Genomic DNA, 23363 nt, shown 5'->3' with positions numbered 1-23363 from the left:
GTTCAGTTATAAAACAATATTTATTGGTAAATTTTATTTAAATTTTAACAAATTAACAATTTCATATATATATATATTTCATATATATATATGTAGATTGTATATATATATAAATATATCTATAAAGAAAATAACCAATATCTATCAGTGTAAAAAAATATACAACAGAGGGATTCTGAAAAGGTTTGAATTATTTCTTTATCAAAAAATTTTTCAATCTGTCTAAATTACATATATTAATTGATGGTTGCGCAGGACAGTACAAAAGTTGTAAAATCTTTTACAATCTATGCCAACTAGAAAGTGAATTTGACCTTAAAGTTGAATGGAACTTTTTTGCCACGTCCCATGGAAAGTCACAATGCAATGGGATTGGTGGTACTGTAAAAAGGTTAACAGCACAAAAAAGTTTAAAACGACCATACAGAAACCAAATTCTCACATCAGAAGCTATGTATGAATTTTGTATTGAGAAAATCAAGGTTGTTAACTTCATTTACATAAAGGGATTGGACTTACAATTGCAACATGAAGAGCAAAAAGAAAGGTACACTGGTGTAACAACTTTACCTGGTACTGGTAGCTTTCATCAATTTATGATCTTAGAGATAACAGGGTTGGGGCAAAGAGGTGTAGTACGGACATTAATTATTCAATAATCCACAATCTTAAAAAGAAACAAGATATATTTCAACTTGATACTGTTGCTTTAGGTTGTTATGTAGCTGTAGTCTGTGTAGTAATGGATCGGCATTGTAACTAAATCCAACCTAGAAAAAGTTGATGCTAAAGTTAAATTTCTTCACCCAAATGGTCCATCAATCTGTTTTAACTGGCCTGAAAGAGACGACTACTGTTTTATTCCCAACACCAACATATTGAAAAAACTATCTGTTCCACAAGCTTGCTCCAGTTCCGGTAGAAACTATGTGTTTGAAAATACTGAAATAGAGGAAGTACAAGTAAAATGGGAACAATATTGTAAACTATTACAAACACAGTCAAAATAACTGACATCTTCAATACCTTTAAAAATCTTGTATATTTAAGTGACTGTTTAAATTACGATTAACTTATTTTTATTTTATTTACAAATATTTTTTGGGAATTTCTTGAAAAAGTAATAGATCATTGAAATTAAAGTTCCATATGTTTCAGTTGTTTTTCCAGTTAGATTTTTTGTGCCTAGTAAGATTATAAGCAGTTGAAAATATTAACAGCAAAAAAAAAAAAAATTTGACAGGGGTGTTTTGAGATATTGGGCCCCAAAGTTGGTTTATAGAAACTAGTTGTTTTATTAACTTTTAAGCATGTTCCTTTTATATTTGAGCATTTTAAGTACTTTTATTGAATTCAGCATCAAAAAAACATTATATATGTTTATTTTCGTATTTTTGCCATTTTTATTTCTTATTTTTTTAAGAAAAATGTTTTTTCAGAATGTTATGAAAACCGGGTCATTTTGGGAAACCAGGTCAATATTAAAATTGCAGTATCTTGTCAACCGCTCAACATTTTTAGCTGAAATTTTGCATGTAATATTTTTTTATAATAAGGAATAATGTGTCAAAATATAACACAAAAGGAAGACACATGGTTCAATGGACTGGGTGATTTGATGTGGAATTACCCAGTCATTAACTATGAATTTTGATATAGTGGGGTTAAGTGGGCCGGCTATTCATGTGGTTATATGGGACGGCCCACTTAACCCCACCAATGAAAAATAAATTTAATATAATCATTTAATTAACATTTATATCAACTAATTATATATTTTTTTTATTCCAGTTTATAAATAAATTAAATTAAAATGCCCCGTCAACGTCAACGTACCACAACGCACAGATCGTATTCCATTGATGCTTTAAAAACAGCAACTGAAAAAATTATAAAAGGAGAACTATCGATAAGAAAAGCAGCGGCCAGTCATCAGATACCAAAAAATACATTAGCCAGGTATGTGCTCAAAGTTAAAAATACACCTGATGGAGTTAAGGTTAATTTTCGACCATCAAATGAACATTTACTCGTTTTCAACTCAAGTGAAGAATTGCTATTGAAAAAATATATTCAAGATGCAGTCAACATGCACCATGGACTTTCATTTACCCAAGTTCGTCGCTTAGCTTTTGAGTTTGCCATAGCAAATAACAAAAACGTGAAATGTAATTGGACAGAAGAAAAAATGGCTGGAATAGAATGGCTGCATTCATTTATAAGACGACAGAGTTTGGCGCTAAGAACCCCCGAACAAACTAGTCTTAGCCGTTGCACTAGTTTCAATAAAACTAATGTTGGAGCATTTTTTTCAAATTTAGAAGGTGTTATTAACCGATTTAATCTACAAGCACAAGACATTTTTAACTTAGATGAGACTGGTCTCACAAGTGTACATAAACCAGTAAAAGTTTTGGCTTTAAAGGGGCAAAAGCAAGTTGGCCAGGCAACATCAGCTGAACGAGGTGTCTTGGTTACAGCATGTTGTATTGTTGGAGCTACAGGAACTGCAATACCTCCATATTTGCTGTTTCCCAGAGTGTTTTTTAAGGAACACATGATTAAAGGCGCACCTGTTGGAACAAAAGGTGCAGCAACAAAATCTGGATGGATGATTTCAGATATTTTTATTGATGTCCTCAAACATTTTGTCGATCACGTAAGACCTACAACAGACAGTCCAAAGTTGATATTATTAGACAACCACGAGAGCCACTTAAGTATTGCTGCGTTGAATTATGCAAAGACTAATGGCATAATGTTGCTGACCTTCCCTCCGCACTGCAGCCATAAGTTGCAGCCTCTGGATGTGAGCGTATTCGGTCCCTTAAAAAAACACTACAACAGAGCCTGCAATGATTGTATGACAAACCATCCTGCGACTCCAATCACAATTTATGACATAGGAGAATTACTGGGGACTGCTTTTCCGTTAGCATTTACGCCAAGGAATATTTCCCAAGGGTTCAAAGCAGCAGGAATCTATCCATTTGATTCCCAAATATTTACAGAGGAAGATTTTTTAGCTGCAACAGTTACAGATAGACCAGATCCAACTGTTTCAGATACAACCATTGAATCGACAACATTACCCTCAACATTAGTATCAACCACTATAGAAATACCAACCTCACTAACTGACTGTCAAATTATTTCTCCGGAACAAATACGACCATTCCCTAAAGCCGGAATGCGTAAAAATAACAGAAAACCAAAGCAGAAAGGAAAGTCTGCTGTTTTAACGGATACTCCAGTCAAACGGCAATTGGAAGAAGCTGCACAAATGCGTGCAAATAAATCTAAGCCTAAGTCCATTGCCCCAAGAAAAGAAAAGCGTAAAATATTAATAGAGTCCAGTGATGAAGGATCATCAGAAGTAGAGTATGCCGATTCTTCATCGGATATTTCAGAATTATCTTCTGGAGAAGATACGGATGATTTTAACCAGCCCATAACCGTCGATGATTTCGTGCTTGCTATGGTGCACGGAGCTAAGAAAAAGTCTAGCAGGCACTATATTGCCAAAATAATTTCGAAAACGCAAGATGGTTTTAGCGTTAAGTGGCTGAAAAATCAAAATAGGACAACAAAATTTTATATTACAGATGAGGAGCTGACCTTCGTTCCTGCATCCGATATTGTTCGAAAATTGCCAACTCCTCTATTTCACGGAGAAACGGGACGATTCGCCAATTTATATTCCTTTCAATTCGATTTTTCCAATTATTCCATTGTTATGTAAACATAGTGTTTTATTAATGTTTAATAGTTGAAATATTCATACAATTTTTTCACATCGAAGGTGCATTTTTTCACTAATTTGTGTTTTTTTTATTGTATAATTTTATTGTTATCACGTTTATTTTGTTTATTAATTCTATCTTTCTTAACTAAATATATATTATCAAAATAAAAACTAATATTATTGTAGTTTCACTAGTATGTACCCAGTCAACCCCATAGGGTGGCCCAGTTAAACCCGTCACTGTGGTTAACTGGGCCACGGGACACATGTCTAAAAAATGCAATATTTACAAGGCCACAGCATATATTAACTAATTCATTTGAATTTATTAGATGGAATATTAATATTCTCATAGTTATGAACAGAAAAAATATTGAAAAGCAGTAATTTGTTACAATTACATCACCCAAAAAAAAACTGTACCCAGTTAACCTCACTTTACCCTACCTATTACTGAAACATGAAAAAATGCAAAATTTGAACTCCCAAATCCAAACGGTTCAAAAGTTATGACATTTTGAAATTCAGCCTAAAACGTTCATTTTTTTACGAAGTCTGCCATTATGGATTTTGTAGTTGTACTTTTAATTGAATAATTTAAGATCTAGTGGAAGAATGTGGCTAAAAATTGGTACCTGACCATTTTTGAGGGTGCTGAATTCAAAAATATAGATAAAATAGACAAGCTTAAATTTTTTGATTTTTTATTTTACTTTAAAATGACCAGTCAAATTTTTTGTTTTGTTACCATGGGTTGCGCTTTCATTAATTCCCGGAGTTGCCCAAGTCTCATGGATTCGATTTTTTTTTCAAATGAATTAGTTGATCCTAGGCTATCTTTATAAAAAAGATGGTTTTGGTTTCTTAAAGTATAATAAAGATATGTCATTTTGAAATTTAGACAAAAAAATTCTTTATTTGGCCGCTATTCTCTATTATAGATTTTATAGCGATACTTTTTGTGTGAATAATTTAAGTTCTAGTACAGAAATATAACTGAAAATTGGTACCTGACCATTTTTAAAGACGTTGAATACAAAGATGAAGAGAAATTAATTCAATTCTTAATATCTTAGAATAACTTTTGAATTTTAAAATGGTATAATATTACTTAACCATAAAACGGGGTAATATTGTCACAAACTGCCTGACTCAATTGTTCAATTGTGGTGTGTAAAAACAGTTTATTAAGGTTGGTTTTGATATATAAATAAAGTTTTGTGATGTGAATTATAATGAAAAATATAGTTTTGCAACGCCTTCTGTGATATTTAAATATAGTTTTGGGACGTCAGTTATGTCGTCTAAATATAGTTTTGAAACAACAGTTAGCAATAACAAATTTCAATAAAAAAAATTATTTTAATTTTAGTTTGAATAATTATTAAATCTTGTTTGGTAATTCAGTTTCTTAGTCATGGCAAACAGCCAACAGTGCTCCATTGGAATCAACCTAGAAAGTTAATGTCATCTCACAACATATACATCGTTGCTGGGTATTGAACCTTTTGAAGATATTCCTAAATATGAAAGAGAAATATTAATGTGGAGGACTGGGCTCTCAATGATAAATGTCAAACCAACAACTTGTCTCCATCATAAACATATTTATTTGAACCGTTATACAACTAAATTAACACGATGGTGCAATCCATTTAATACGCATAACAAAGTTATAAAAGGTATTTACAGTAATCATAACTTTCAGTTTTCTGAAAATGTTGTGAGTTACAATAATGAAATTATTGGCAGCCAAATTCTATTTTAGCTATATTTAACCTTTTAGCTGACTTCTGAAAGTGCACTATTAAATTCTTTGCAACTTTAAAGTTTTTAAGGTTTTATTAAAATTTTTATACATATTAAAAGAGCTCTTCCCTTTTTTTAGGTAGTCTTCGTGAAATCAACTTGGATACAGCAAAGTACCTATGCAGTAAAGGCAAATTCGTAGTTCCAGGTGAAAAACTTTGTCCACAATGCAGACATAAGTTAGCATCAAGTGAAGAATCAGAAGAGAACAAGTTGGAGATAAAATTAACTGAAAATAATATGGAAAAAGAAATTATAATGGAATCAACAAGATCATTACTCAACAGTACTTTATGCGAACTTGAAGTGTCTCCTCTAAAAGTTCATTTTCCCAAAACCTCTAACAACCTTCAATTGGAAAGAGAAAGATAAAGCAATTTGAAGAAGCAGTTATTAAGAAGCTTGCAACTGCTCTTGATGTAACCGAATCCGATCTTGTTGCACCAAAAAATGAAGTTCTAAAGGAAATTCAAACCAAAGCTGGCGATCTAGACTTCCTTGTAGAATGCATGAAAGAAAACTTAAGGTTTCTAACAGAAGGCAGCAACTTCAAATTTTGACATTAACCCCAAAATCTTGGTCTATCAGAAAAGCAGCAAAAGAGTTTTCAGTTTCAAAACACAAAATTCAAAATGCAATGTTTTTACGCGACCAAAAAGGCATCATAGCATACCCTGATGTGGTTGAACGGCATCGAACAGTAAAGATGTTATAGAACTTGTAAAGCTTTTTTATTGTGACGATGAGTATTCAAGGCAAATGCCAGGTAAATAAGACTGTAAGTGTTGGGGAAAGAAAATACATGTCAAAAAAATTGATTTTGTGTAACTTAAGGAGCTCTATGTGGCATATATGACAAAGTACGCAGGCCATAAAATTGGTTTTTCTAAATTTTGCAGTCTTCGGCCTTAATGGTGCATCCTTGCTGGTCCAAAAGGTACACATTCTGTTTGTGTACAATACACCAAAATGTTAAATTGATGTTGAGTGCTATAGGCCTTGAAACATCTTACCATGAAATCATTGAAAAGATTGTCTGCAGCAGAAAATCTAAAGTTTGCATGGTTCACCGATGCAATAGTTGTCCTGGCATACAAGTTGCCCAAAATTATTTCCAGCAGTATCTCACACAAAATGATGATCCAAAAGAGCAATAAGACAGTGATGAAAATGAACAGTCAGTGGATTTCAAACAGTGGACAACAACAGATAGAACTGAACAATTAACAATAAAACTTTCATTAAATGAATTCATAGAGCTCCTGTGTGAAAAACTTGATAATATTACTTCTCATTCATTTAAAGCAAAATCACAATCTAGCTATCTAAAGCATCTCAAAGAAACAATTAGTATTGATGAGGCTAATGTACTGGCAGATTTTGCAGAGAATTACACTTTTGTAGTACAAGACGAGATACAGAGTTACCATTGGAGCAAGAGTCAATGTTCCCTTCATCCAGTTGTCATCTATTACAAGAAAGTGAACTTGGAAATATCTTCTTTTTGTGTAATTTCAGATGATTTGAACCATTATGTTGGATTTATCACTGAAGTTATGCATAAAACCATTAATCATATAAAAACTGATATTTGTCCCACAATTACAAAAATTCATTATTTTTCTGATGGCTGTGCAGGGCAGTATAAGAACTCCAAACATTTTTACAATTTATGTCACCACGCTCAAGATTTTTCTGTTCGTTGCATCTGGAATTTCTTTGCAACAAGCCATGGCAAATCTCCATGCGATGGAATAGGTGGCACTGTTAAAAGGCTTGTTGGAACAGCTAGCTTGCAGAGTCCAACCACAGGTCATATACTGTCTTCTCAAGCAATGTTTGAATAGGGTAGGGTGGGGCAAGATGACCCGTGGGGCAAGAAGTCTTTTTGCTTTTGTGAGAGTATCATAGAATAGCAATTTTTTATTCCTCTATTATACTATTGATAAAGTTAAGACAGTATTGTGGAGTAAAAAATGTTTTTAATATTGCTGTTAGTTGAGGTTTAAATCGGTTTATAACTTTTTGGAGTATTTTGTTAGTAAGTTGCTTCTAATTTCGAATGTTTATTGGATTGGCAATACTGATGCGATTAAGGTAAGGAATGTGTTATTTTATAGAGAATTCATCCCACAATAATATATAGTAAAGAAAGTTTATAACTGAGCAATAAAATTAATTTTATTTGTATTAAACTTGCACTCACTACAGATGAGGCAAGATGTCCTTGGTTACGTGGGGTAAGATGCCCTCAAAGGGCTTCTTGCGTCGTGGTTTTACGGAATTTCTACCATTTTTATAATGTGTTTAGAACATTAAAGCGTTTACTAATTTAGCTATTGACAATGTTTATATGTTGGTTTATATGTTGATAACTATTAAACATATTTATAAATAGCTTTTTAAAATAACTTTATATATTAATTAAATGTTATAATGTGTATACTAAGTAAAATGAAGCTGTATCACATGCAATTCAATGCATATTTGTAAAACTTTTACAAATATGCATTTGCATTCAGCTGAATGAAGTTGTATTACATTCAATTACTTATCAGCAATTGAATGTAGTACAACTTCATTTATTATTACATGCGTGTAATACAATTTTTACTAAAAAGAGCTGTGTTTAGCTTGCAACATATTGTTAATAATTGCAACATCGTGTTATTATTAATAATCTTGAGTAATTTTGTATGTACATGTAACTTTAGTAAGTTTTTAACTCAATCCAAATTTAACTCAAAGAGAGTTAATTTATGGATTTTATGTAATGTATAAAGTAATAATGTATTAAATAATTGTATAATACTGTGTATGTGTTTGTATGTTCATATAATTAAAATTTTAAGGTTTTAATATTTCTTTAGATACATATTTAAATATTAAAAATAATGGTGAGAAATTATGTGCGAAAAACACAGAGAGGTGCAACAAATAATAGAATAAAGTCAGCATTAGATGCAATCAAGATGGGCTGCAGTCTAAAGAATGTTGCATCAGAATTTAGTATTAACAAAAAAACATTACAGCGTCATTGAGATGGAAAAGTAAAAGTAGTTGGTGGTTTATCTCTGGGTGGAAAATCTCCTGTTTTTAGTAAAGAATTTGAATTAAAGATTGTTACACAAGTTCAGATTATGGAAAGAGCATTATTTGGCTTGACAACAATAGATGTGCGTCGCCTAGCATATGATTTTGCTAAACAAATGGGAATTGATAATCCTTTTAATAAAGAGTCAAAAATGGTAGGAGTGGATTGGCTGCGAGGATTCATGTCTCGCAATCCACAACTTTCTATTCGAACTCCACAAGCCACCAGTATAAGCAGAGCCATTGGCTTTAATAAACCAAAAGTAAATCAGTTTTTTTCAGTATACAAGTCATTATTTGAGGAACATAAGTTTTCAGCCAATCAGCTCTGGAATATGGATGAAACTGGAATCACAAATGTCCATAAGCCAGGAAAAATAATTGCAACGAAAGGCAAACAACAAGTTTCAAAAATGACTAGTGGAGAAAGAGGTGCTACTGTGACAGTTGTGTGTGCAATGAGTGCAAGTGGCGCTTATGTCCCACCATTATTTGTATTTCCCCGTAAGCGAATGACTGATAGGCTGGCTGTTGGTGCACCTTCAGGCTCAATTATTAGAGTTAGCTCCAGTGGATGGACTGATTCATCTTTATTCATTGAATGGTTAACACATTTTGTTGCTGTGACTCATGCATCTAAAACTAATGAGCAATTCATTGTACTTGATGGTCATCACAGTCACAAAACACTTGAGGCCATTAACTTTTGTCGTGACAATTGGATCCATCTCATAACTCTTCCACCTCATTGTACACACAAGATGCAACCTTTAGATCGTACATTTTTTAAACCATTGAAAGTTGGTTACAATACAGCAGCAAGCAACTGGATGTTATCACATCAGGGGCGTAGAATTTCATTTTTTGACATGGCAGGTATTTTTGCAACTGTCTACAACTTTACTGCAAACATTGACAAAGCAATCAATGGGTTTAGATGCTCTGGTTTATACCCAATAAATGACCTTATTTTTAACGATGAAGCCTTTGACGCAGCTTTGCTCACTAATGAAGCTGAGCCATTGGAAATCTGTCAGCAATCAAGTGAATTGTCTAATTTGCCTCTTGTTGCACCTATACAGTTGCCAAATGTCATGAGCACAACATTTACTGCTGCAAAACTTGCAGCAGTAAATGTTGTGCTCATGACAACTGTTAATGCAGTTTTGCCAATTGTTGATGAGTGTCTTGGCCTTAAGTCTCCCTTAAAAATTTTGGAAAAGATTCCTCCACGTCCCAAAATTCCTGTATTAAGACAACGAAAGAGAAACAGAGTCAGCTGAAAATCTTACTTTTTCACCTTTCAAGAAACGACTAGAAGAGCATGAAAACAATGTAAAAGAAAAGCAACAAGCAGTCATATTGCGTAAAGAAAAAGCTGCACTTAATAAGGTGATCAAGCAAAAAATGAAATCAATAAATTTGAAGACAAAAAAGGTGAAGAAGCCTGAAAATCAGAAAGCAGAAAGACCTAATGAAATAAAGAAACAAATGAAAAGGAAGACAGATATGGTTTCTGCCTCTGAAAGTTTTATCATTGATACAACTCTATGCACCATTTGCTCTTGTCCATACAATATGCCACCATTTGATGATTGGACACAATGTACTAAATGTACATCTTGGTACCACTTTTCATGTGGTCCAGAAGATTCAGACTTATGCTACTACTGTGAATCATAATCATGTATATGCTATTTGAACATTTATGTTAGTGATATAAATTAAAAAGAAGTTATTTATCTTCAAGACAATTGCATAGAATAATTGCAGTGTTTACATTTCAGTTATTTTAACAAAATGTAAAGAGCTTTTATAAAGAACTATTAATAGCTTTTATTCTAACTGATAGTTATTTTTAACAACTGTTTTAAAGGTTTGGGGCAATATGCACTCCTCGGAGCATCTTGCCCCACGGCTGGGGCAAGATGTCTCCTTGCACAATTATTAGTTTTTTTTAAATTTAAAGTTTATCACCAGTAATAAAGTAGTTATTTTATCTCACCAATGTCTTCTCTTATAAGTAAACTTTGATATTAAAAAGAAAAACTACTAGAAAATGTAAAAGCATTTGTTATATACGCTAAAGTTTGTTAAGGGGGGCATCTTGCCCCACCCTACCCTACTGTCAAAAGTCAATCAGTGGGATTACGTTTGTGTACTTCACTGATGAAAAAATGGAGCTAGTAAGAAACAAACTTACTCAGAGACTTTTAATAGCAACCACTATTCCTGGGACAAGAAGTTTCCATCAATTTATACCATCTTCTCATTCAATAATAAAAATGAAAAGGGTATCCGATGATGATGATTTTGCTCTTACATTTGACTTCCTCAAAAAACAAAAATATGAAATTATTAAAATTGACAATGTTATGATGTCACAATACCTATTTTGCAAATACGACGATTTTTACTGGTTTGTTATGGTTTCTGAAGTTGATAAAGAGAATGATGATTTTATGGTAAAGTTTATGCATCCACATTATCCAAGTCGGTCGTACTACTGGCCAAAGCGGGATGATAATTGCTGGGTGCCAAGAATGAATGTAATTTCTCTTGTTAAAACACCTTCAGCATCTTCTGGGCGTCAGTACCATATCTCAAAAGAAGATGAAACTCTATTTGAACAAGTTTTATCTTTTCAGTGAAAGTTGATTAATATTTTACTTTCATTATTTAAATGATATAAACTTCAATTTTAGTAATATTTGGTTATTCCTTTTCATTTTTATTTTTGAGCTTTTTTCAATAAAGCAGGTTTTTAATATTTTTCAAAAAAGTTTGCATTTTAGTTTCTTATTTTTTAACACAACATTTGAACATGTAACCTAAAATTTTAGCATGCAACAAATATTTTGAAATAATACCTAATTATTAAAATAATAAAAAAAAAAAAATTTTTTTTCAATTTGTTGCATAGTATTTTCATGTATACTTTTGAAAATATTGATCATAAATATGCAAGTTATGCCAAGCAATAGAATTTTTTATTTTCTGTCAGAGACCTAAACTTTTCAAAAACATCTTATTTCACAATGAGAGTAAGGCAAATCCAGAAATAAACGAAATGCAAATTATGGTCACAAGAAAAAAAAAAGGACTGTTGACATTTTAAAATTCAAAAATTGTTCTAAAATATTAGGAATTGGATTAATTTCTCTTCATCTTTGTATTCAACGTCTTTAAAAATGGTCAGGTACCAATTTTCAGTAATATTTCTGTACTAGAACTTAAATTATTCACACAAAAAGTATCGCTATAAAATCTATAATAGAGAATAGCGGCCAAATAAAGAATTTTTTTGTCTAAATTTCAAAATGACATATCTTTATTATACTTTAAGAAACCAAAACCATCTTTTTTATAAAGATAGCCTAGGATCAACTAATTCATTTGAAAAAAAAATCGAATCCATGAGACTTGGGCAACTCCGGGAATTAATGAAAGCGCAACCCATGGTAACAAAACAAAAAATTTGACTGGTCATTTTAAAGTAAAATAAAAAATCAAAAAATTTAAGCTTGTCTATTTTATCTATATTTTTGAATTCAGCACCCTCAAAAATGGTCAGGTACCAATTTTTAGCCACATTCTTCCACTAGATCTTAAATTATTCAATTAAAAGTACAACTACAAAATCCATAATGGCAGACTTCGTAAAAAAATGAACGTTTTAGGCTGAATTTCAAAATGTCATAACTTTTGAACCGTTTGGATTTGGGAGTTCAAATTTTGCATTTTTTCATGTTTCAGTAATAGGTACCACTGGTTAAAATTTAAAGAAAATCCAAGAGGTGACCGAAATGACTGTCCCACTTTTACATGGAATTACCCAAAAATACTAATAATATTAACAATATTGCCTTACTCAAAATGCAAACAAAAATATAAATGTTTGCGACTGATTTTTCTTAATAAATATTCTCAATTATTTCCCATCAATATATATATTTTCTTAATATTAACTCATACAAATAACAATACATTAATATTTACAACGCAAATTGAAAGTTACTCAAATACATTTCCTTACCAAATCCTTCTCATAAGTTCCTCTTTAAATTGTTCATAAATTCTTTTCATTAAATTCTCTTTAAATCTTCAAAAATCCTTTTCTCGTAAAATCCTCTTTTAAAATCTCTTAAAATTCTCTTAAATTCTTTTTTCATATAATCTCTTAAAATCTCTTAAAACTTTTTCTTTCTATTTTAAAATCCTTTTTTAAAATCTTTCATAACTCTATCTTAACACATCTTCAAAAACTCTCTTTAAAACACTTCATCAAAATTTTCCCGAAAACATCTCTCTAAAGAAAGGGCTCAAGAAAACCTACTAAAATCTCTCTCAAAAAAAATCTAAAAAAAATCTCCCAAAAGATTTTCTCAACCGTTCCTTTTCTATCTGTCCGCAGGTGTTATTTTGAATTCTCGTCCAGACAATAGATTTCTTTTTCTTCAAGTTCGTTCAGTACTTTTTATTTCAACTGCTGAGTCATGGTATTCTTTAAAACAAGTTTTACTAGTTTTCTTTTTATTAGTCTTTACATCAGAATGGCTACAGAACTTTCTAGAACTTTACTAATTAAAATCATATCATTGTGTTTCAGTCCGTGTTTGCGAAAACAGTTTTATTCATTAATGGTGGGACTCATTCATTTTTCATGTCATTAGACATGTGTTTCCATCTGGTGTTTTTGGTTGATTCGCTCTTTTCCTCGTTCGAATGTAGCGTGTTTGAGTCGGGTAAAACTTAAAGATGATGTTTACAATTTTCTTCATCTTCCCTCCTCACAATAAGTTTAATTTACAACGCTTTAAATGAACCTTATTCTGTATCATTTTAATCTTGCAAAGTATCTAAATCTTGATCACCACAAACGTAACTAAACGTATAGTCAATAACAGCGCTTATATAACAAGCTTCAGTCTTATATTAAACCACGACAATGGCTCTCATACTAAAGAAGATTAGTAGACCTAGTAAAATTTTTAGAAATAATGTATCTATTGATGCAGAAGAGTCAGTACTTAGGTCAGGAAAAAAACGTTCACTACATTCGATACATATTCCAGCTGTCGCTTTAAACAAAAATATTGCCTATAAAAAAAAAGTGATTAATAACGTCCGACTAGATTTTTATATATTTTTAAAATATTATGTATACCCCACACATCTACATTTAAATTCAACCTCCGTGAGTCTGATGTTTTCTCTTGAAACCTACTATAACCAATCTTTAGAGGACGAATAATATCTCAGGTAGAGAAGTTACAGTATTTCAGATTAGTGAAATATTTTGTGAATTCTCTTTAAAAGCTTGCAGCCAACTCAATGCAATATGTAGATACCTTCGTTGAAGCAGGTTTTGCAGTTGCAATCAAAGACAAGCACTTGAACTGAGTCTCAACTTCCGGAGATAATAACACCTAATCCAGATAACGTTGATCAATCAAGACCTTATATTAACTCCACTTCAAATTTAAATTCTACTTTGACTGAAGGTCCTCAAAACGTCCATCCACTTTGGACACTGACTGGACTTTGATAACAAGAAAGAGAAAATCTAGAAGCGCCAACTACGATTATCTTCGTATGCAAGATATTTCGTAGCTGGTTTTTTGTATCAAAACAGTTACTTACCTACCGTAAGAGAAAAAAGTACGAAGAAAAACAAGATATTATGGCCCATACTATTCTGAGAAAACTTGTACGCCGAAAATTGTTTTAACATTTAATCTTTTTAAAAGATATAATTTAATGTATTCAGTTATAATAAAAAAACAGCTTCATTATTACCTTTTACATAAGTTGTTATTACCGATTTTTTAATTATTCAGATAAATTATAAAAAATCTATAAAATTGCGCCAAAATGCTAATGTTATTTCTAATCCCTAACACCAGATACAGAAAAATAACATTAATTTGCTACGTGTTTAATTGTAGTTGTGTAGATCACCAAAGAACGTTCTATGACTTACTTCGTAATTAACGTCTAACAACAAAGTTCGGCATACGAGTTAGCTAGTAGTCGGCAGCTAACGTGTTAGCTTTAAATCAAAACTAGAAACTTCTAGATCAGATTCATCAGGTTTTTATTGAAGAAGCCTATTATAAAGAAAAGTCCTAGGGAACGGACGGGCAAAAAGGATAGGTCGGGCATAAAGAATAATTCACTTAGTCCAGTTCACCACAGAAACGGTTAAAATTACAAATGTAGTTTTAATGGGTGCGCCACACTCAATGGGTGGCCGGAAAGTGCATAAACGACAGTGCCGATTGATATTCAAGTGTATACGTTCTCGCAAGTGAATTTGTTTTGAAATAAGTCATAAAGCCGTAATTACCATTAGTTTTAACTACCATGTGTTAGTTTTATTATGTTAATTGCTATTCGTCTTTAAATATTGTTATCAAAATTAAATGTTATAAGACGTGCAACAAGTATAACATATCTTGTGTTTTAAAAACCGTACTTATTTAATTTTGAGGTTTCAAAACGTGCCCGACAAGCATAACGGAACCGGGTAAAAAGGATGGAGTCCATTTTACCCAGCTCCGTTTATAACGTTTTCTTATTTACATGATGTGTTATCATATATTGTATAATTAAAAATGATCTATTACAGATTGTGTATAATTATAAGCGTAAGAATAGTCGAGCTAGTTGGTCTGAAGAAAACTTAGTTAAAGCAATAGAAGAAGCTAAGAAAACTTCAACGTTAAAAGCAAGTAAAAGGTATGGCATTCCTCATGCAACTTTGCATAGACAGATTAAGAGTGGAAATTAGGTCGCTTTGTATCTGTTTTAACTCTCGAGAAAGAAGAAGAGCTCTTGTTGTATGTTCAATATTAGATTCTTTGTTTTATGGTATTAGGCGGACTGAATTTCTGCAAATAGTTCAAAAATTTGCGAAAAAGAAAAAATGACATGGTGTTTTTTCAGGAAATATACCTAGCAATGGGTGGTTTAAGAATTTCAAGCTCCGCCACCCGACACTGGCACTGAGATCTCTTGAATCAACATCTACAATTCGTATCAAAGAATTCAATCGCGAAGCTGTTACTTGATTTTATAGTTTGTTTGGAGAAATTATAGGAAAACACAATATTTCAGCAGATATAATCTTTAACATGGATGAAACTGGAGTAAGGATTTCATTAGCAAACCACCAAAAGTATTGTCGACCTATGAAAAAAAAGTTGAAATTGTTTCAAGTAATAAGAAAGAAGTCCTGATGACTATAATTTACTGTTGTTGTACCTCGGGAAAACTTATCCCACCAAATATTTATGGTCCCCCTGTTGCAGAAGCTAGAACCACCGTCATTGGTTGGATTAACTCTACCAAGTTTTTAGACTGGCTGCAAATGTTTATGAAAAAAGTGCGTTCCACTAAAAAACATAAAACACTTTAAATACTAGACAATCAAGAATCGCACAAAAGTTAAGAAGCACTTAATTTTGAAACGAAAAACAAAGTCATATTGTCGTCACTACGTCCCACAAGTCACGCAAATTGCAACCGTTAGATATTGCAGTTTACGGGTCAATAAAAAGCTCTTTGAGATCGAAGTTAATACTTTCCGAAAACAACATCTAAGCAAAATCATCAATCAGTATGAGATTACAAAACTGTTTACGGGAGCGTATATGAAAGGAGCTACAGGAGCTAACCCAATCAGCGGATTCCGTGTAAGCGACATATAGCCACATAATTGGGGACAAGTAATTTACATTTTGAGGTTTATCAAGGAAGAACTGCAAACAACGTACAAGAAACTAACGTCAGTGGCACTAGAAAAGTAAAGCAAAATCAAACAGTGGCTGAGCCACATATATAGATATCAGCCAATTGCTGTTTGCCACCGGACACATTATCTCCTCAAGGCCTACCATCGAGCTCTGTCGCCAACTATTGTCATACAAATATCGCCAATAAAGAAAATCAAGATGATTGAAAACCAGATTCAAGAACTTTATAAAAAACCGTGCCAATACCGGTTCATATAAAGCAAAAAAAATTCGGTCCTAAAACACACAACAAAAAGCAGAAACTTTATGAAGCACTCCAATAAAAATGGCGCAGAAAGAAAGGATTCTCTCTGCAACAAGAAAAAAAAAGTGTTGTTTGAATTTCTGGGTCCATCAAATGTTAGAATTAGAAAAACAAGTGCCATATGAGGACCAGTTACAAACAAAGAAAAAGAAAAACAAGATTTCTTTTGCACTGTCTGTAACGAAAAACATAAAGACCCTCCGAGGATTGGATTCAGTGTAATATTTGCAGAAAGTGGACCCATGAAACTTAATCTTCATATTCCGGGCGAGGATAATGTTTTTGCAACAATTGCTTTGATTAAATATCATTATTCGTTTTGCCAGATTCACGTATTCAATTTAGCCGCCATATGTGGGCGAAACGGATAATCACTCAAATCTTGAAAAAGTTTAAAACATGTCTAAAACAGCAAGATAAAAAACGATAGTTGACAATTTCTTTTTGCCTGCTGAGGAGTAGCCCCTGCTAAGTTCCAGACGTGCAGCTGTGTAGTGAAGCTACGCACTTTGTTCACAATAAATTTATCCTACCTTTTTTTGATTAGTTCATGTAACTTTTTGCTTAAGAAACATTCATGTTGAAGCTAATATGGATATAAAGCCACTCCTTTTATTGTTGTTGTTGCATAGTATCATAATCAAGAAGTTTTTTACACGTATTATATTTTGGGTATGTTAATAGAACCTCAATAGATTAATCGTATTTCATTTGTTTGCATTCGCGGGGAAATAACGAACGTTTTTAGAGGAGTAATTTCGAACGTCAAAAGCGTTATTGAGAACATGCAGATGTCAGGCGACCAGAAATTTAATGTTTCTTACTTTTTTCACATTTAATTTTAACAGATAAATTGTTAGGTACGTAACTTTAATAGGATTTGTTTGAAATAAGGTAAAAAAAGTTTGAAACATTTGTTTTACATGATCAACGGTTACGGTGAAGCAATGCTGATATGAGCGCCACTCTCAGTAATTCAGGTTAGAGGAAGGAAAATTTATTTGTAGAGTAGTTTATTCACTTTATCTCATTTACTAAACCAACCAATAGTATTACTCCTAGATAACCATGAAAGCTATATCAGCATTGATTGCTATCAGCTCTGTCGTTGAAGTGGAATTTTATTGTTATCCTTCCACCACACACTTCGGATGCAACCATTAGGTTTAACATACTTTGGTCCACTTAAATCTGCATACAACAGGAAATTTGACATTTTTTTAGCTGCAAACACACGAAGAAGAATTACTTAATACGAAGCTGTTGAACTGTTTACAAAAGCATTTAATTATCTCAGCAATATTGAAAAAGAAGCCAACGGATTTCGAGTTGCTGGTATTTATTCGTTAGATCCCAAAAAACTCAATGATTTATTTCCAATTAATAGTTGCACCTCCAATTCAAGTTGCACCTGAAAAGTCATTACTAGATAATATTGTGAGGTCAGAAACCCAGAAAAATGCAAACAATCAATCAGATACTGTTACTCAAGCTTGTTTGCCACAAAATAAAATTGATATTTGACATGAAGATTTGCACAGAGCCAAAACATCTGAAGCATTAGTTTATCTGTCGTTGCATCCTTCTGGTGTTGTTCTGTCACCTGATGGGTCTGTAGCCCACGAACTGGCACCAATTCAATCAAATCATTTTCCATCATTTTCAAGTAATATCTCTGTACTTAATTTGCCAAAAAAGAAAACCAGAGAAAGATTCCACCATTATTACTAGTTCTCCAATGAGAAATATTTTAGAGAACAAGCAGCGAAAGAAAAGTAGGAAGGAACAAGAAGTAAAAAATACTGCTGGTGAGAGTTAGAAGGGAAAGAAGAACTTTAATCATCTAGAGGCTGATCATGTACTATCATGTAATGAAAAAAAGAGAGCCAGAGGTGATAAAGAAATTTGTTTTTTAATTTGCGAAGATCAAGATCCGCCAACAGAAGACTGCCTCAAGTGTCATAAATTTCAGGCATGGTTATACGAGCAGTGCACAATTGGTGAAAGCACATCCCGGGGTTTTTTTTGTGATTTTTGTTCATATTAATTTTTTAAAACTTAAGTAGTTAAAAAAATAAAATTTTGTTTTTAAAAGATTGTTGTTGTATTAAGTTGCATGGAAAGGTTTCATGATCCGTCCATGAAAGACTGCATGATGTGTTACAATTTTAGGGCCTGGTGGAAGTGAGCATATTCCGAGGTTTTATATGTGATTTTTGCACTTAATTATTGCAATTAGCATTTTATCTGTTTTTACTTACAGTGTTTGTGATTACCTCACGGTGTGTTCAGAATTACCCCACGTGGGTGGGGCGATTCCTAAACTTTTATTGTATAATAAGATATATAAAATTTGCTTTTTGGGGCTTGTGACTAAATAGTTAGACTAAATGATACGCAATAAATATGATAGTATGACTAAATGATACGCAATAAATGATGTCTTACAACTGGTGTCTTTTTTTCGAATTCCTGCGTAGCTGTTCATCAACCCCAAATTTTGAAATTGAGGTCTGTTACGATTTTGGAAGCCAAGAAGTTATCAGTTATGCGGTTAAGGCATTTGCAGTGAACGACATTGCACTTCTGATTGTTCTCCGCTAAAGCGAAGGTTGCAGTGAAGTAATCACTAAGCTTTTTACCTGCGTCAGTTAATTTTTGCTGAAAATTTGGTTCAAACAATCTAAATGGACCAATTTGGTTCAGAGCTAATCCTAGTTTTCTCATGTTGGTGTTTGAGAGTCCAGTATTCTGCTATATATGCACCATATTTTCCGTTGCTAGAGACACTATAAATAGCTGTTGTGCTAATGATGGTCTTAAAAAAAAAACCCTTTAATTTAGTTACCTATTTAAATGCTACAAAAAATTTCAATGTGTTATTTACTTTATTAAAAAATTGATTAAAAGTTGAAATTAAAATATGTTTTCATAAAGGCAGGGGCGTGGTGGCTCTGAAAAGCCCATGCGGGATTTTTATTAAAAGGCCTATATATGCGGGATTATACCATATATGCTTGATGTAAAGGCCCATACAAAAAAAAAATATACATATAAGGTCAGTTCTTATATATATATATATTAAGCCACTACCAAGTTAAAGTCAACACTCGGCTCACTTTGGGAAATGTACTATTTATATTCAATAAAATTATTTGCAATTTAAAAAATTTTAAAACTTAGTCATTATTTTGGGAAAAATAAAACCAATTACATTTTCATGGTTCCATTTAAGTATTGCGAAATAGGACAGAACCTCGCTTAAAATGTTATTTTCGCGTCTTAAATTTGTATAATAACAACAAGTTTGCCATTTTTAAATGTGTTTGGAAAAGGATACTTTTTGCGATGTTTTATAATATAAAATAATAATTAAAATCTAATACGGATAAAGTATTTATATTAGCCATATATTTTGCTTTTGTATTTATGGTATTATCATATTATATTATCTTACACAACAAGTATATAAAAAATCTTTTTCAGACTGAATTTAAATATTAAAAAATGAATGCAAAATGTGGATCTGGGAAACCAACAAGAAAAAGAACGCATAATATTATAACTAGACATGAAAGTGAAAGATATGCTGGGCAACCAAACGAACTACCTGTTAGTGACCTTCCAACATATAAACAGACTATTCAATATGCTTATAAGGTCGAAAAAGAAATGATTACAACTAAAAAAATTGATTCTCCTGCCATAGTTTTAAAAGTAAGTGAAGAAATTTTAAAAATTTGGAAAAAAGTGAATCCAAATCTTCCACTTATGAAGGAAAAACCTCTAAGAAATAAGTTACAAAGAACATTTCAAAAAGTAATTGCAGCTGAACGATCTAAAGCTTCAAAACATAAAAACAGTGTTCGTTGGTTGGAAAATAACCTTTTAAAGTTGTTTGACATATCAACATGCAGATGTGAACTTCCTCTTTTAAATTGCGATGACAGGTTTGAAGTTACATTTTCAAAAAACCACAATATTAAACAATATGTTTGTTCACACAAATTTGTGACTAAACTGTCAACAAATTTTACAGCTGTAAAGTTTTTTTATTTCTTCTCAAATTATGGCATTATATTTTATTATACATATTACCCTTTAGAAATGTTCGATGCAAGGGTTGCACTAACAAGCACTATGTATGTCTCTGTGAAGAAAGCAAACAGGTGACTTTTTTTTTTGTATAATTATTTTTTATGCTTTTTATTATTTAAATACTTTCTCTAAGCTATAAAATTTTTTTTTTTAACTTAAGGTTCCAGTTCTAGAACGAGAGTATTTAAAGGATCAAAAAGTTAAGCGAGGGCCCTTTGGAACTTGGCAGATAGGCCAAATTGATAAGAAAGAGACAGCCAAGATCGCAAGAAAAAAAAGTAAGGAGAAAATTTATTTAACAAGTGACATGGCACTTCATTCAGATAATGATTGTATCAGTGAAACTTATGATGTAGAAATAGATAATAATGATGATTATAAAAATCAAAACCATGAGTTTTTTGCAAAAACACTGTGTAAAAAAAATTACACAGATTTAACTAACATTGCCAAAGCTGCTATCAGGTTCGAAGTTAGTGACGCTGCAACATCTGCCATAGCAACTGCTACCTTGATAGACTATCAAATTATTACTCAAAATGACAGATCACAAATTATCACTGAAAAAAAGATATTTGATACTAAAAAGCGTGTTTCAACCATGATTAGTGAAAAACATAGTTCAGAAGTTTTTCATTTAAAAGTCATTGGAGTAGATAGTAAAAAAGACAAAAATACATTAGCACATATATTAGGATATGATCAATATGCAGAACCTATTATTAAAAGAACAGTAAAAGATGAACATCACTTAACTTTTACTGCAGAAAGTGGACCTTTTTCTAAGAAATATTTAACTCATATTGAAATAAAAAATGGAACAGGAATTACAATGGCAACTGAGACTCTAAAAATACTCAAAAAATACAACAGCATTAGTAGTTTGGAAGCCATTGTTCTTGATAATACTTCTGCTAATACTGGTGCAGATAATGGCTTAGTTGTGACATTAGAAAAGCTTTTAAACCGACGAATCCATTTAATAGGATGTGTACTTCACCAAAATGAGTTACCACTTCGCCATGTCATAGCTGAAGTAGATGGTAAAACTAACGATCCAAAGAAATATAAGGGCCCTATTGGTCAAAAAGCTTCTGCAAGTGATTTGCATGATTTACCAATAATTGATTTTGTTCCAATTCATTCAGAGATTGATTCCTATGTAAACTCTAATATTTTATCTGATCTTAGTACAGATCAACGTAAACTTTACGAGTACTGTATTGGAATATCTAAAGGCTTTATATCTCCAAAATATTCAATAAAAAAACCAGGACCTGTTTACCATGCCAGATGGTTAACTCTAGCTTTAAGAATAATGATGGTTTATGCAAGATCGAAGAATCCTACAGATGAGTTGTGTACAATTACAAAGTATATAGTCCAAGTATATTGCCCCATGTGGTTTGCCCATAAAAGGTCTGGACTTTATAAAGATGCTCCTAGACTTCTTCATAAGACAATAGAGCTTGTTAAAAATCAGGCAGATAATATACAGCAAATTGTTTTTCAAAATCTTCAAGGAAACTCTTATTGCTGTCTTCAAGAAAACTTTTTATATTCTATGTTGCAAGATGATGAAAAAGATATAAGGGCTCAAGCTATTAAGCAAGTTTTGCACATAAGGCAATTAAGAGAAGTAAGTCCTGAAGTCAAACCAAAAATCAAAGCAAAATTAATTATGCCTATTAACTTTAACGCTTATACATGGAGTAGTTTAGTTGATGTTTCTTTAATTGAGGTTGAACCTCCAACTTCTATCCTAATTCCATCATTTGAATTAGAGAACGCTTTGCAGACTTCTAAAAAACCTATTCTTACAGATTTACCCAACAATTCACAGTCAGTGGAAAGGTCCGTGAAGCTAGTATCAGAGGCATCAAAGATAGTTTATGGTCAAGTAAAGAGACATAATTTTATTCTAACTAAAAACCAAAGCAGAGCAGAAAATAAATGTAATTTATCTAAAACTGATTACTTTATACCTTTTTCATGAGAAAATGTTTTTTTTTTCAATTTAATTTAGATCACATACCAAAGTCAGAGGGCATCCTTGACTTGACTACTGTCAAGAATAATTTTTTTAAAAATAGCAAACCTCTCTTAAACTTAACTTTGAAATCACCCCTGTGCAAAAAAACATGTTGAACGCAGTAATTTCAGAAATAAGCGGGGGCTAAGGCAGCCAGAAACAAAATTTAAATAAAAAAATAAAGTTTTAAGGAGGGGGGGGGGGACTCTTGCCCCTCAGCCCTCTGTTTCTATCTCAGTGTTTAAGATTATGTGGTGAATATTCATTCCATAATATTCAAATATTCTAATGGAATGAATATTTGTATCAAAGTTTGTACTGAAGTATAATAAATATTAAAAATGCCATAAAAATGAATAATTCATTGAAAACAAGAGAATACTTAAAAACTTTAAAACTATTTCCCAAAATTGCTCTTTATCCAATAGGTCTTAAATTTTCAGGATTGTCTTAGAATAATATGTACAACAAATCCCAAAGTGAGCCAATATGATCTGAGAAAAAAAGTACATTTTGGTAGTGGCT

The 23363-nt window shown here is 32.1% G+C and overlaps 1 protein-coding gene and 2 pseudogenes across 1 annotated transcript; all 3 read left to right on the top strand.

The window, feature by feature from the left end:
- The first annotated feature begins 5162 nt into the window (after nt 1-5162).
- Nucleotides 5163-11436, top strand: LOC149889065 (uncharacterized; annotated as a pseudogene).
- Nucleotides 11437-13595: 2159 nt separating this feature from the next.
- LOC149889064 (uncharacterized) lies at nt 13596-18755 on the top strand (annotated as a pseudogene).
- Nucleotides 18756-19808: 1053 nt separating this feature from the next.
- LOC149889063 (uncharacterized) lies at nt 19809-23355 on the top strand. Its single transcript, XM_090087502.1, has 3 exons — nt 19809-20658; nt 20814-20877; nt 20967-23355. The coding sequence occupies exons 1-3, from the start codon at nt 20216-20218 to the stop codon at nt 22800-22802; spliced, it is 2343 nt and encodes a 780-aa protein (XP_089943628.1). The 5' UTR covers nt 19809-20215; the 3' UTR covers nt 22803-23355.
- Nucleotides 23356-23363: the final 8 nt, after the last annotated feature.

This window comes from Hydra viridissima, unplaced genomic scaffold (genome assembly GCF_058129835.1).
Source record: "Hydra viridissima isolate aposymbiotic clone 2 unplaced genomic scaffold, HvirCarnegie_v1 scaffold_5, whole genome shotgun sequence".
NCBI classification, from domain to species: domain Eukaryota; kingdom Metazoa; phylum Cnidaria; class Hydrozoa; order Anthoathecata; family Hydridae; genus Hydra; species Hydra viridissima.
Note: the sequence above shows the minus strand (reverse complement) of the source record. Positions and strands in the feature narration are given on the sequence as shown.